Source organism: Ziziphus jujuba, chromosome 5 (genome assembly GCF_031755915.1).
Source record: "Ziziphus jujuba cultivar Dongzao chromosome 5, ASM3175591v1".
Taxonomy (NCBI): Eukaryota; Viridiplantae; Streptophyta; class Magnoliopsida; order Rosales; family Rhamnaceae; genus Ziziphus; species Ziziphus jujuba.
The window spans coordinates 27855739-27868669 of NC_083383.1; the positions used below are offsets into that span (position 1 = coordinate 27855739).

The 12931-nt window shown below is 35.5% G+C and overlaps 1 protein-coding gene across 1 annotated transcript; it reads left to right on the plus strand.

Annotated features, from left to right (window-relative positions):
* The first annotated feature begins 11092 nt into the window (after positions 1–11092).
* LOC107421486 (acyltransferase Pun1) lies at positions 11093–12373 on the plus strand. The gene has a single exon (XM_016030736.4). The coding sequence runs from the start codon at positions 11093–11095 to the stop codon at positions 12371–12373; it is 1281 nt and encodes a 426-aa protein (XP_015886222.4).
* The last annotated feature ends 558 nt before the right edge of the window (positions 12374–12931 follow it).

Genomic DNA, 12931 nt, shown 5'->3' on the forward strand with positions numbered 1-12931 from the left:
ACCCTATCAGACCCTCCAATGGAAAACCCAGTAGCATCTCGCTTAAGGGTTGGACTTACCACAAATTTTCCTAAACAGAAAACATACTTCTAACAATATCTTCATATTCCTCCCACCTTACTACAATTTACTTCCACATATTTGCAGCACTTCAAAAAAATGACAGTGAACCAGAAGCAATATTATAAATAAATGTCCAATATAGTATACAGAGCATCAAAGTTTACAAATATATGTGGAATTTAATACAACAAAGGATAAAAAGAATTAGCACAAGGTAGGAAGAAAAAGAAAGAAAGAACTCCTTGAAATTCAACAGCAAACCAAAACGTCGAGCTTGTCCCGGACGATCAATGTCTACTAACCTGGGCTAGGGGAACGGATTTAAAAACGTGAGATGCTAATCATCTCCATGAGTGACCCAATCTATTACACAATACTAACAATAACATAATAATAAACTTAATCAATTGATAATAAATAATTTAATAATTAAATACTAAGCATTTGAAAACGTATTTTCTCTCAAAACTCACACCATTTCACAAAACCCAATATCTATATACCCCAAAAATCAAGAAATAGTTAATTAGATAAATTACAAATAAAATACAATAAATTAAAGATCTAAAATATATAATGAAAGTAAAGTAGAAATACAAATAAAAGTAATTTTTGTAACAATTACTAAATGATAATTAAATTCAATAACAATTATTAAATTGTCACACATTGTCATAAAAGAATAAAACAAATCATAAATAATTTAACCAAGCCAACATTTAATTCATTATATAATCATGACATTTATTAATCAAGCCAATTGAATAATCAAGGAATATTAATAAATAAAATGCAAATAATATACAACAAATCAATTTGGTAATAAAGGGATTTAACGTAAAATAAAATTGATTTCAATAAATAATTTATAAGAATTATGCTCATTAATTTAATAAAATAATGGGAGACACTGTAGAAAATCTTTTTGATAGATCTTAAATTTATATAAGCCTTGAAAACATGATAAAATATATTTTTGGACACAATTTAGATAAAATAATAAAATCAATATAAATAAAATTCATGTTAAAACTTCGATTTAAATAAATAATAAAATACATGAATAAAATACTTTAAATTTCAAAGATCAATTTGAAAAAAAACATTTAATTTTTTATAAACAATTGGAAAATATCTTGATGCACCGTACTATATACCAGTGATGCCCTACAATACCCAACGTCACAAGCACCGTCTAGCGGGATATTAAAGCGAGAAACTTGCATACGATTGCTTCGGTGTCCCGACAGCACCGCTGCTTAAACCGTCATCCTGACCATGGAGGGGAGCGACTTATGTGCACTATATAAAACTTGCCTGCCCTTAGGTCCATAGCAACTCACGGGAGACATTACAATGTAACAGCCCAGACCACCCGCATGCGATATTATCCGCTTTGGATCCGGCCCGCACGGTTTTGTTCTTCCCAACCCCAGAACAATGGTGGGTCACAGGAAAAGGCCTCGCAAGGGAAAGGTATCCACACCCACTTATATGGCGTGCTTCGTTCCCCTTTCCAACCAATGTGGGATGTTACAATCCACCCTCCTTAGGGCCCAGCGTCCTCGCTGGCACACCGATCTGGGTCCGGCTCTGATACCACTGTAACAGCCCAGACCACCCGCATACAATATTATCCGCTTTGGGCCCGACCCGCACGGTTTAGTTCTTCCCGACCCCAGAACAACGGTGGGTCACAGGAAAAGGCCTCGCAAGGGAAAGGTATCCACACCCACTTATATGGCTTGCTTCGTTCCCCTTTCCAACCGATGTGGGATGTTACAACAATCTGTGCACTTATCCACATATACAATACAGAACAACAGTAATGTATGAGTGCATCTAAAAATCAACTATTAAATTTATTATTAAAATACCAAGTTTTCCAAAATTCACCGTGGGAATTATATCATTTTTTTTCAAACCCACATTCTCTTTTAAATCATCATCATAAATCCATCATGTTAAATCCATCAATCTTAAATTCATCAATGTAAATCCATCAAATTGAATCCATCAAATAAAATATACCAAATCTCCAATGGCATAAAATCAAACTCTTAGTTTTTAAATGCATAAAAAATTTTAAACAGTATTTCCTTAATCCTTGAATCAATTTAAATCAAATGTACCATGTAAAATTCATGCATGATGAAATCCATGATTCATCAATACCTTAAAATAAATTCCACCATTATTTCCATGCATAATAAATTCAAATAAGTAATTTCCTTCAATTTCATAAATTCAACCCATGTCAAAAATAATATTAAAACCACATAAATCTATATATAATTAAATTCATACAACTATGCACAATAAATTTAATAATAAACATACAATAATTTATAAGGATTTAAAACCATAAATCCTTTAAATTCCCCAAATATAATTTTGGCACCAAAACATGTATTAAAAATTATCACAATTTGGTAATATAAATTTAGATGGAAATTTCTCTTAATATCAAATACATAAAACATATTTCTCAAATATTTAGTTATGCAATAATTCAACAATAAAATATAATAATTATTAATAAAATTCTAAATCCATAAAATCTTTAATACCAAAATATTTTATAATGCACATATACTTAGTTTCACTCGATTTTGACATCAAAATTCTAAATATAAATTTACTAAATATTTAACACATGAAATATAATTTCCAAAAATATAATCAATACAAAATATATACAATTTATCAACCCAAAATAATTTTGAATGTGGGTCACTCACCTTAAGCACGTGTATCAATCGAGATCCTCTACAGGATCAACTCCACTACACACACGTGCACTTAAAATATCAACATTACATAAAATCGATTAAATTAATATTTTAATCAGATAACTCATAAACAGGTATCCAAGGGAGCTAACACAAATGACAACCAAAATGTACGAATAATATACCAAATTGAAGCTTGTCAAGCAAGGATTATAGACCTGGTCTTACTTTTCGAAGATCGGACTGTGGTGGCCGGAATCTCGTCTGAAATCTCTCAGGTTTTAGTCCGTCGATTCTCATAATTCGTTAAGAATTGGGGAAAAAGAACACCGGATTTGAGTTCAGGAGGTCGAAATTAGTGGGAGAAGATGGGCAGTGTGATCGAAAACTGACCGAAAATCGATTTCCCGATGAGCCACCGCAGTCATCAGAAATTGTCACTGCCGAAGGCTCGTCCGATGGGCATTGGCGGTGATTTTTGGAGGAAAGGTAGGTCGAAAAACAGGTGAACTGATGGGACCAGTGGTGAGGCAAATTGAGGTCTTGTTTAAGAGATATCGGCCAGAGAAGGAATTAGCGTGGCCATCAGAAATCGCCTCGATCTAGGCGCATCAGCGATCGGTTGGCCGGCAGGTTTTAAGGGGTGGGTCACAATGTTCAGGCGCGTGTACTGAGCTGGTGGTTGGAAATGGGTGAATGGCGGTTGGCCCGTCCTCCCCCCTTTTCTCTCTCATCTTTCTCTCTCCTCCCTTTCCCTCTTCCACCTCACACGTTTTCATCCAATCAAAAAGCCTTCCATGGGTGCCACTGTGCATTCATAGGTTGGTTGGATTTTTGACACGTGGCACCACTGTTCATACACACAGAGATTAGTAAATAGTAAAAGCCGCCTCAGAAAAACTTTACAAGTTCGTAACTTTCAAACCACATATCCAAATTAGGTGTGCCATTAGTCTATAGACTCGTATCGACGAGTACTTCACAACCATGCATAAGTTAAAACTAAATTTTCACGAGAATAAAAAGTCAACTCCGGCACAGTCGGACAGTTCGGATTTCAACTTGTTTTGCCCAAACTTTCAAACCGTAGCTCCGTTTCATCGTGCTAATAGTCTACGAACTCGGGCCGATGCGTACTTCTTAATAGTGTCTCAGTCAATCTAGAATTCTTACCAAGTCAAAAAGTCAAAATTTGATCATTCTCTATCAACGACGGTCAAACCCGGTCAACTTGAGAATGTTTCGGCGTACTTGGGGATGGGATGTTACACCAACCATGTGTTGACTATCTCAATTTGAACAAAGCATTTGTGTTGACTATCTCAATATGAACAAAGCATCTGCTTGAACAATGACTTTCCTTTACCAAATATGGATATTCTCGTGTATTTAACTTTCAGACAAAGATTGCTTTTATGTATAGATTTAGTGGATGCAACTAAGTCAAGATGTCACCAAAGGATGCCAAGAAGGCCACTCTTAAAACACCATACAAATTAGTTTGTTGTCACTATTTTTTATGATACTCAAACCACTTTTATTTCAACCTTTGAATATCCATAATTTATCAAAATAGATCTGACTATGTCTCAACCTTGCAATGTCATTTTTATTCCTACTTGACTATTCAAACTTCATATATCGAATTAAAAAAACAAGATATTCATTTTGGTGTCCATTCGAGTGTGTTTTGAGCAAGAAAAAAAAATATCAAACACAACTCCAAGATCTAACAATGTCATCTTATGTTACTTTGTACTAATTATGTTAAATCTATATAGATTAATGTATATGCATATTTATTTGTGTTCAATCTAGTTAAAATAGAAAAAAGCTTAAAAAAAAAAGGAAGAGAAAAAACTCATAAAAACCCGATGTCTAAAGGTCGAACACAACCAAAAAAAAAAAAGAAAAAAAAAATGTTGAGAGAACCTGATTTGGAGTCGAAGGTGTAGATAAGCTTCAATTGAAGGCTTTTGCTCTCTATGGAAAATATGCCGATTTGGTCTAGTTAGTACTCCAGACACCAGCTGGGATAATTTTAATCTATATTGCTCGGACTCAGGTGTGGGTGTCGGGTACGGGTACATATCTAAGAGTCGGATTCGTTAATTCTCAAAATTTAGGATACAGGGATACGGATGATAAGTATCCAAAATTTGGATATAGGTGTAGGTGTACGTTTGACCCAAAAAAAAAATTTATATAAATGTTTATATCTTCATATGAATCATATCTATGAACAAGTATTAACTATGTGATAATAAATAGAAAACTTGTAATATGAAAATTCAACATATTTGATTGGAGGCATATTAAATATGTAAAATTATAGCATAAAAAAAATTATAAAATACATTATTTATTAAAAAATTAATAATTTATTTAACTGCTGTTTTCCATATTTCTAGAAAATTAATATTTTATTTAACTTTAATTTTTATATTTATGTTTCTTTTTTTTGTTTGGGATAGAATTCTATGATATTTTGTTAAAATTTTAGAGTTCTCAATAATATTCAAAAGATGGGAATCTCATCTCTTCTCCGCACTGATGATTAAAAAATAAAAATTAAAAAATTAAAAAATTAAAAACAACAATTTTTATCTAATTTTGTAATTAATAGGTTAGGTGTACGTTTTCTTCTTAAAGCTTCTAAAGTCACATTTGTAAGTGTATAGAAGACAGATCGACTGCCCGATGCTTCTCTTCCCTATGCTTTTCTTCAATCCTTCTCCTCTCTCATCTCTTTTCAGTTCCACCATGGAAACTGAGCCAGTAGGAATCTCTGTTATCTTTTTATGCTAGCTCGGATACTTTCTTTTTATCTTTTTTTCTATCTCTTTCTTTTTTCTTCTTTCCTCACTTTACAGATGCTTTTTTCTCTCTCTTTTCTCTCCATGGATGGATTCTTCATTTTCTCCATGGAAGCTCTATAAATGTTGATTGTACGAAATAGCCGCACCCATTTTTCCCATGGTCTATCTGGAATGGATTTCACACCCGTATCCATGTCGTGTCATATTGTGTAACACCCCGTCCCAAATCACATCGGAATTCATGCACGTTGACCGAGGTTGATCATTGACCGAGTGGGTCAAAAGTTGACTTTTTGTTCCAGTTGAAATTTCTAGTTGATCATGGTGCCGTGGCGAAGTGCATGATGTCCCAAGTTCGTAGACTAGTAGCACGTCGAAAACGGAGCTACGGTTTGAAAGTTATGGGCAAAACAAGTCGAGGTACAAACTGTCCAAAAGGTGCCGGGAGTTGACTTTTTACTGTTGTATAATTTTGTTTTGACTCTTGTATGGTTGTAAAGTACTCGTCAATACGAGTTCATAGACTAGCGGCACGCTTAAATCGGACATCTGGTTAAAAAGTTATGGATGTTTTAAGTTCACCGGATACCGTAATATTTTATTATATCTGGCTTAAGTGCATAGTAATGCCACGTGTCGCCACCTGATTGGTCCATGTGGATGAACAGTGTTACCCACAGTGGCTTTTATTTGGCAAAAACACCGGGGAAGAGAGAGAAAGAGAGAGAGGAGAGAGAGAGAGAGAGAAATGACCGGCCGTCGGAAATTGTCCAATTTTCCGACCGATCCTTGCTACACGCGCCGGCCAGACGGGAGCGCCTTCCCATTTCTGGCCAAACCCCAAACTCTCACGACTGCCGATCGCCGGACGCGCCCAGATCGAGCAGGCGAAACTCGACGGCGATTTTCCCCTCCACCCCTGGCCACCGCCGTTCGAACCCTTTCCGGCCATTTTCAGGCCACACGCGCCAGCCATCCCTCACTACCTCCTCATTTCTGGCCAGCCCACCAAATTTCACGACCACCGGACCTCCGACGCTCCGGGATCGAAGCGTTTTTCGGCAAGGTGCCGAAAATCTTCAAAACCCGATCTCTCCGCCGTCCGGCCTCCGTTTGCCTCACTGCCGGTCCTGTTGGAATCCTCTCCCTCGATCTACAAAACAGCCAAAAATCTCAGCCAGCGGCCACCACACGCACCGCCGCCGGCGACGGTTGCCGGTGACCGGGGTGGCTCCCCGGAAGTCACTGTTCCGGCGAGTACCCAGTTGCACCGCCGATCCCCGTCCACTGATTCCAACCTCCTGAATCCAAATCCGGCATCTTTTTCCTCCAATTCGCGACGGTTTGGGAGAATTGAGGAGTCGAATCCCCAAAGCTTTCCAATGAGATTCCGGCCACCTCGGGTCCGATCTTCGGGAAGTAAGACCGAATCCGTGATCCTCATCACTCAAGCTTCGATTCGGTATATCACTCGTAATTTTTAGTTGTCGTTTATGTTCGCTCCCCGGGTACCCATTTGGAAGTTACCCGATTAAAATATTAATATATTTGGTTGGTGTACTGTGGCTGTTTTAGGTGTGCGTGCGAGTAGTGGAGTTGATCCTGTGGAGGATCTTAGCTGATATACGCGCTTAAGGTGAGTGATCCACCTTTAAAAATATTTTGGGGCAATTAATTATATTTAATGGGTATTTAAATTGATATTTGAATTATGCTTAATTATTATTTTATTGTGATTTAATTTTAATTATTATGCATGAGCAAGGTATTTTCAGTAATAAATCGTATGTGGTTTTAAATATTATTTTTGGGCATAATTGGTTTAAATATTTTATGAAAATATTTGTTAAATTGGTGGTTTAATTTTATAATTATGCCCACGGTATTTTATTTGTTGAACCTCGTATTACGAGAAAAAGTATGGTTTTATTGGTTATCGATGTTTTCGTACCAGGTTGTTAAATGAAAACATGTGGGATGGTAAGTGTGCAAATTGGTATATTTCCCACGGTAATTTTGGAAAGAACGGTACGGTTGATTTAATAATTATTTTAGATCCATTCATATAGTATTGGTGTTCTGGTGTATGTATATGTGGTTTAGCGCACAAGTATTATGTCTCCCGTGAGTTGCCATTGGACCGTGGGCAGGAAAGTTTGATATTGGCCACAGCCGCCCCCCTCCTTGGCCGGGATGACGGTTTCAGCAGCGGTACTGTTGGGACACCGAAGTGCCGTTTGCAAGTTTCTCTCTTTAATCTCCCCGCCAGTCGGTGCTCAGGACGCTGGGTATCGGAGGGCATCACCGGTATATGGTGTGGTGCGTCAAGTGTAAGTTTTCAAATAAAATTTCAAACTCCAAAGGTGTTCAAAAATTATTTATTATAATTTATTACATTTTATTTATATTTGGGGTATTTATTTATTTATTGTGTATTAAATTGTTTGATCCCTTGGTTTTCGGGAAATACGAATATCGGGTTTTGTGAAAATGTTTTAAAAATGGAACATTTCCAATGTAGTGGTTAGTGAGAGTTTTGAGAGAAATTATTATTTTTTAACTGTTATTATTTATTTATCTATTTAATTGTTGGTATTAATTAAATACCCTTATTTGGTATTAATTAAATACCCTTATTTGTTATATTATTATTATTAATATTAAAAATGTTTAGTAGCTAGGGTTGCTCACTGAGATGATTAGTATCTCATGTTTTTAAATTCTGTTCCCTTAGGTGCAAGGGGTGGTAGACGTTCTTCCGGAGCGAACCAATTCTCCGCCGCTATCGTGTTTCGAGAAGTACTTTTGTACTCGTTCATTTCAGTTGTATTATTTTTTTTCTTTTTTGTTGTATTTTCTATTAAATAGCACTTCATGAAGCTCTGTATACTATTCTTGACACTTATGTTTTAATTATGCACTGGGTTACTGTTATTGTTGTGAAGTGCTGTAAATTTGTGGAATCAAATTTGTAGTTTTGTGGGAGGAATAAGGGGATGAATATAGAAGAGTGTTTTCAATGCAGGTAATTTTTGTTAAATCCTACCCTTAGGGGAGGTGCTGCAGGATTTTCTGTTGGAAGGTTTGGTGGTATTTCCCTGGGATCAGAGCTTGTCTAGGGTTTCGGGGAGGAATTCTGGACAGGTCCTGACATATTGACACGGGTGCTTCGATGATTTTGAAGAGTCCGAGCATCACAGATTTTAATTAGCTATGAAGCCATGAGAAAGCACAAGGTGTAGGCCCTAAATTGGAATCGAGCCCCGAATTGTTCCAGTCCTAATCTTTTTTAGAGACACTTGTTGCATTGAGAAAATACCTCAACTTGTACTATTCGAGGGCCTTGATTCCAAGTTAGGATTGTCATTGAGGAATTTCAAATCGAAATTTTATCTTCCTCGAATGGGTTCTTGTTCTTGTCCGCGATTTACTTTGTTCTTTCCATTGCATCAACGAGAAGGTTGTTTCAATTTAGTATTGCTCGATGGAAAAGATTGGTAAGGGAGGAAAATTGAAAAGGTCAAGATGCAGAGGTTTCCTTTTTCTGGGGACCAATGATTATTACCCAAAAAAAAAAAAAAAAAAGAATCAATTATTAACTAATTTTCCATGACCCCAAAAGAAAAGATAATGAACTAATTTTCATAATTTTAATTTATTCATTAAATGCTAATTAATTATTTTCAACTATGGCATCTATATTTTTATTATGCTAACTGATTCTTTTCAATTATGGCATTCTATTATTACATGCCATGTGCATGTTGCCTGTGAGGCAGAAGATAGATAATGATATATGGGATATTTTACATTAGATCATGGGCAAAATTTTAATTATATAGAGAATATAGAGAAAAAGGGCTTATTTCTTTAATTGGTCCAGTTAATAAAAAAAAAAAAAAAAAAAAAAGGGATACATGGAAATGAGTGAATTTTGAAGATTCCAATTGATTAACTCTCAAAACTCTCACAAAGTCAAGTGGAGATAAAATTCCATTAACAGAAGAAATTTTCAGCTTCAAGAAATTTGAACAATGGTGGAATATGTCTCTCCCATCGAAGCAGACAACCTTTTAATTATACAAAGTAAAGATTCAAACGACACTGTTTTAAGTAACGTTTAGTTACAAACAAAACGAAATCAACTAATTTGAATTATTAATAAAATAAAATACTAATGAGTACGTATCCATTGCTCATCTGCTACGGTCAAAAGAATCTTGAGAGCAGCGTGATATAGTTTTACGTTCAAATTGTCTTCTCCATCAAAAAACCTTTATTTATTTATTTATTATAATTTAAAAAAGAGAAATTTCCATCCAAGTCGAGGTTTAAACCTGGATGGTAGGATAATTCAACACTTACCAAATTTATTAACTAAAATTTTGGTCATTGATGAGTTAGTATTATTTCATTGGTTTTTATCTCATGATTTTAGGATAGTATTATTTCATTGGTTTTTATCTCTCATGATTTTAGGATACTATTAATTTACATATAGTAATAAATGATCATGTCAGATGCTATTTCATTTGTTTTATAATGTTATGAAGTATTTGTTTTCTGTAGCATTAGTTTTTCATTAATTTAGTCTGAAATAGTAATTTTACCACTAGGCAGGCTAAGCCTACAAATACAAAAAGGGAAAAAAAAAAAAAAAGAAAGTTTAATTTACAAGTGCAAAATAATCTCGTATAACTTGGAGTCTCATATATGTACCGATCAGCCTAAAGATATTAGATGAATTCATTTTTTTTTGGTCAACATTTTGTATATTTTTAATGGTTTTTGCCATTGATTCCTAGCTGGGCCAGACAGTCGACTATGATTTTTTCTTTTTTTTCTTTTTTAATCAAACAGACTATAACATTGCCAAATAAGTTGGGCTCTGATATAGTAAACCCGTACATCTACATTTGAGAGGTCGTGGTTCAAAAAACTAGATATATAAAAGGAATTATTATAATTGTAAAGGATATTATTTAAATGAAAAAAAAAATATAGATTATCAGAGTTGATAAATTTATTTATTTGTAAAACAGTCTAGCTAGCGTAAAGTTATAACATTTGACTTCCAAATTTTGAATTCTCAAGTTTATATTATTGTATATCATAATTCAACGCGTATAACATTATATATATATATATATATATATATATATATTATAGTTCACTCGTTCTTCATCTTACCTACCAAAATTATTGTATATTAAAAAACAAAATTATAAGAAGAGAAATCTAGCTAGTTAGTGGCTCCAATTAGTATATAAGATGGTCTTACTTACAACCTTCTATTCAATCACTTCTCAACAAAGAATTAATTGAGAGAACATTAAAAAAATAAATAAATAAAATATCACCATGAAGACAGAAATCATATCCAGAACTTGCATCAAACCCTCTATCCCAACTCCTCCTCATCTCAAAACCTTTACTTTCTCTCTTCTTGACCAGCTTTGCACCTCAGTCCATGCCAACATGACCTTCTTCTACCCATCCAATGGCGACGACTCTGTTTCCAAGTTTTCATCGAAATCTCACCGCCTTCAGCGCTCCTTATGTCAAACTCTAACCCATTTCTACCCGCTTGCCGGACGGCTTCAAGATTCCGCTTCAATTGTCTGTAACGACGATGGGGCTTACTTTATAGAAGCCAAAACCGACGGCTCTCTCTCGGAGTTCCTTAGCAAACCAAACACTACCGTATTGGAAAAGTTTCTACCTTCCACCGATCCGGAAACCGAAAAAATATCAAACGGTTCTCTGTTCCTTGTTCAGTTCACACTCTTCAGCTGCGGTGGCACTGCAGTCAGCATATCTCATTCCCACAAGATTGTTGATTTGGCTGCTTTGCTAATTTTCCTCAAGAGCTGGACCGCCGCGAGCCGCGGAAACGAAGAACCAGAGGTCCCGGATTTCTGCGGAGCATCCCTGTTGCCTCCGAGAGAGATTCCGAGCATATCTGGTGCATCCTCACTAATCAATCATGCGCCTCCTAAGTTCGTGGCGAAGAGGTTCGTGTTCGAAGCATCCAAAATTGCCGATCTCAGAGCCCGAGTTGTCGGAGCCGGATCAACCGCTGGTCAAGAATTCCAACCCTCGCGTGGAGAGCTAGTTCTCGCAGTCATATGGAAATGCGCCATGGCCGCATCAAATACAAAATCAAAATCAGGGTCATCAACCTCGTTATCGTCAGCAACTTTCCAGCCGTCGGCACTTTTTCAGGGAATGGATTTGAGGACGAAAATGGAGCCGCCGCTGCCGGAGACGGTGTTCGGCAACTTTATGTGGCCTTTTTTTGTTGTTTTGGAGAACGAGAGAGACATGGAGTTGCATGTGATGGTGAGGAATATGAGGAAGGCCATGAACGACTTCCTAATCAACAAGGTCAATACATTCAAAGGGGATGAAGCTTTTTCGACGATCATGGATTCTTTGAAAGAACGAGAGGAGGTTCTGAAGAAGAAGACAGGATTGAAGGTCTATAAATGCTCGAGTGGCTGCAAGTTTCCTTTGTACGAAACCGATTTCGGATGGGGAAAACCGGCATGGTTTACAAGTTTGAACAAGCTAGTGAGCAACACCATTACTTTGTTTAATACTAAATCAGGTGGAGTTGAAGCTTTTGTAACTCTGGATGAGGAAGATATGGCCATTTTCGAAAAAGACGAAATGCTTCTTTCTTATGCTTCACTCAATCCTAGCATTAGTCTCCTACCTTATAACACATCCAATGATTTTCGATTCTCCAAGTTATAATATATTTCCAGAAAGGAAAAAAGAAAATAGACAATCCTAGCATAAGAAATTAATTAATCTTATTTGAGCTTTATTTGGTTTCAATTATGTTCAATTATAAGCTCGATTTCAATTGCGAAAGGACACGAGAGAGACGTGCTTTTTTTTTTTCTTTTTTTTTTAATTCAATGTGAAATTATTAATGAAGGAATAAATTATGAACATTTATTATGTTTCGTTCTTCCTTTGTTATTTGATAAATAAAAACATTATGTGAAATTGATGTTTGCTTTTGTGTGGTAATCATTCATGCACTTTTGAATTCATTTTAGCCACTTCATTGGAACTTCAGCTCGCTTCAAATAAAAGTCAGGGCGTTTTAGGCTTCAAGAAAGGTAATTTTTAAAAGAAATAAATAAATATTAATATTTATATTATGTTAATAAATTAAGGTAACAGATCATGAAATATACTTTACACATTTAAAAGGTCTTTTGCATGACTGAAACACTACCAAATTAAAAAAATTTCAACTACTTAAAAATTCTTTTCAAATACTTACAGAAAATTGTTCAAAAA

Coding starts and splice junctions, on each gene's coding strand:
- LOC107421486 (XM_016030736.4), top strand. CDS start 11,093: ATGACCTTCTTCTACCCATCCAATGGCGACGACTCTGTTTCCAAGTTT.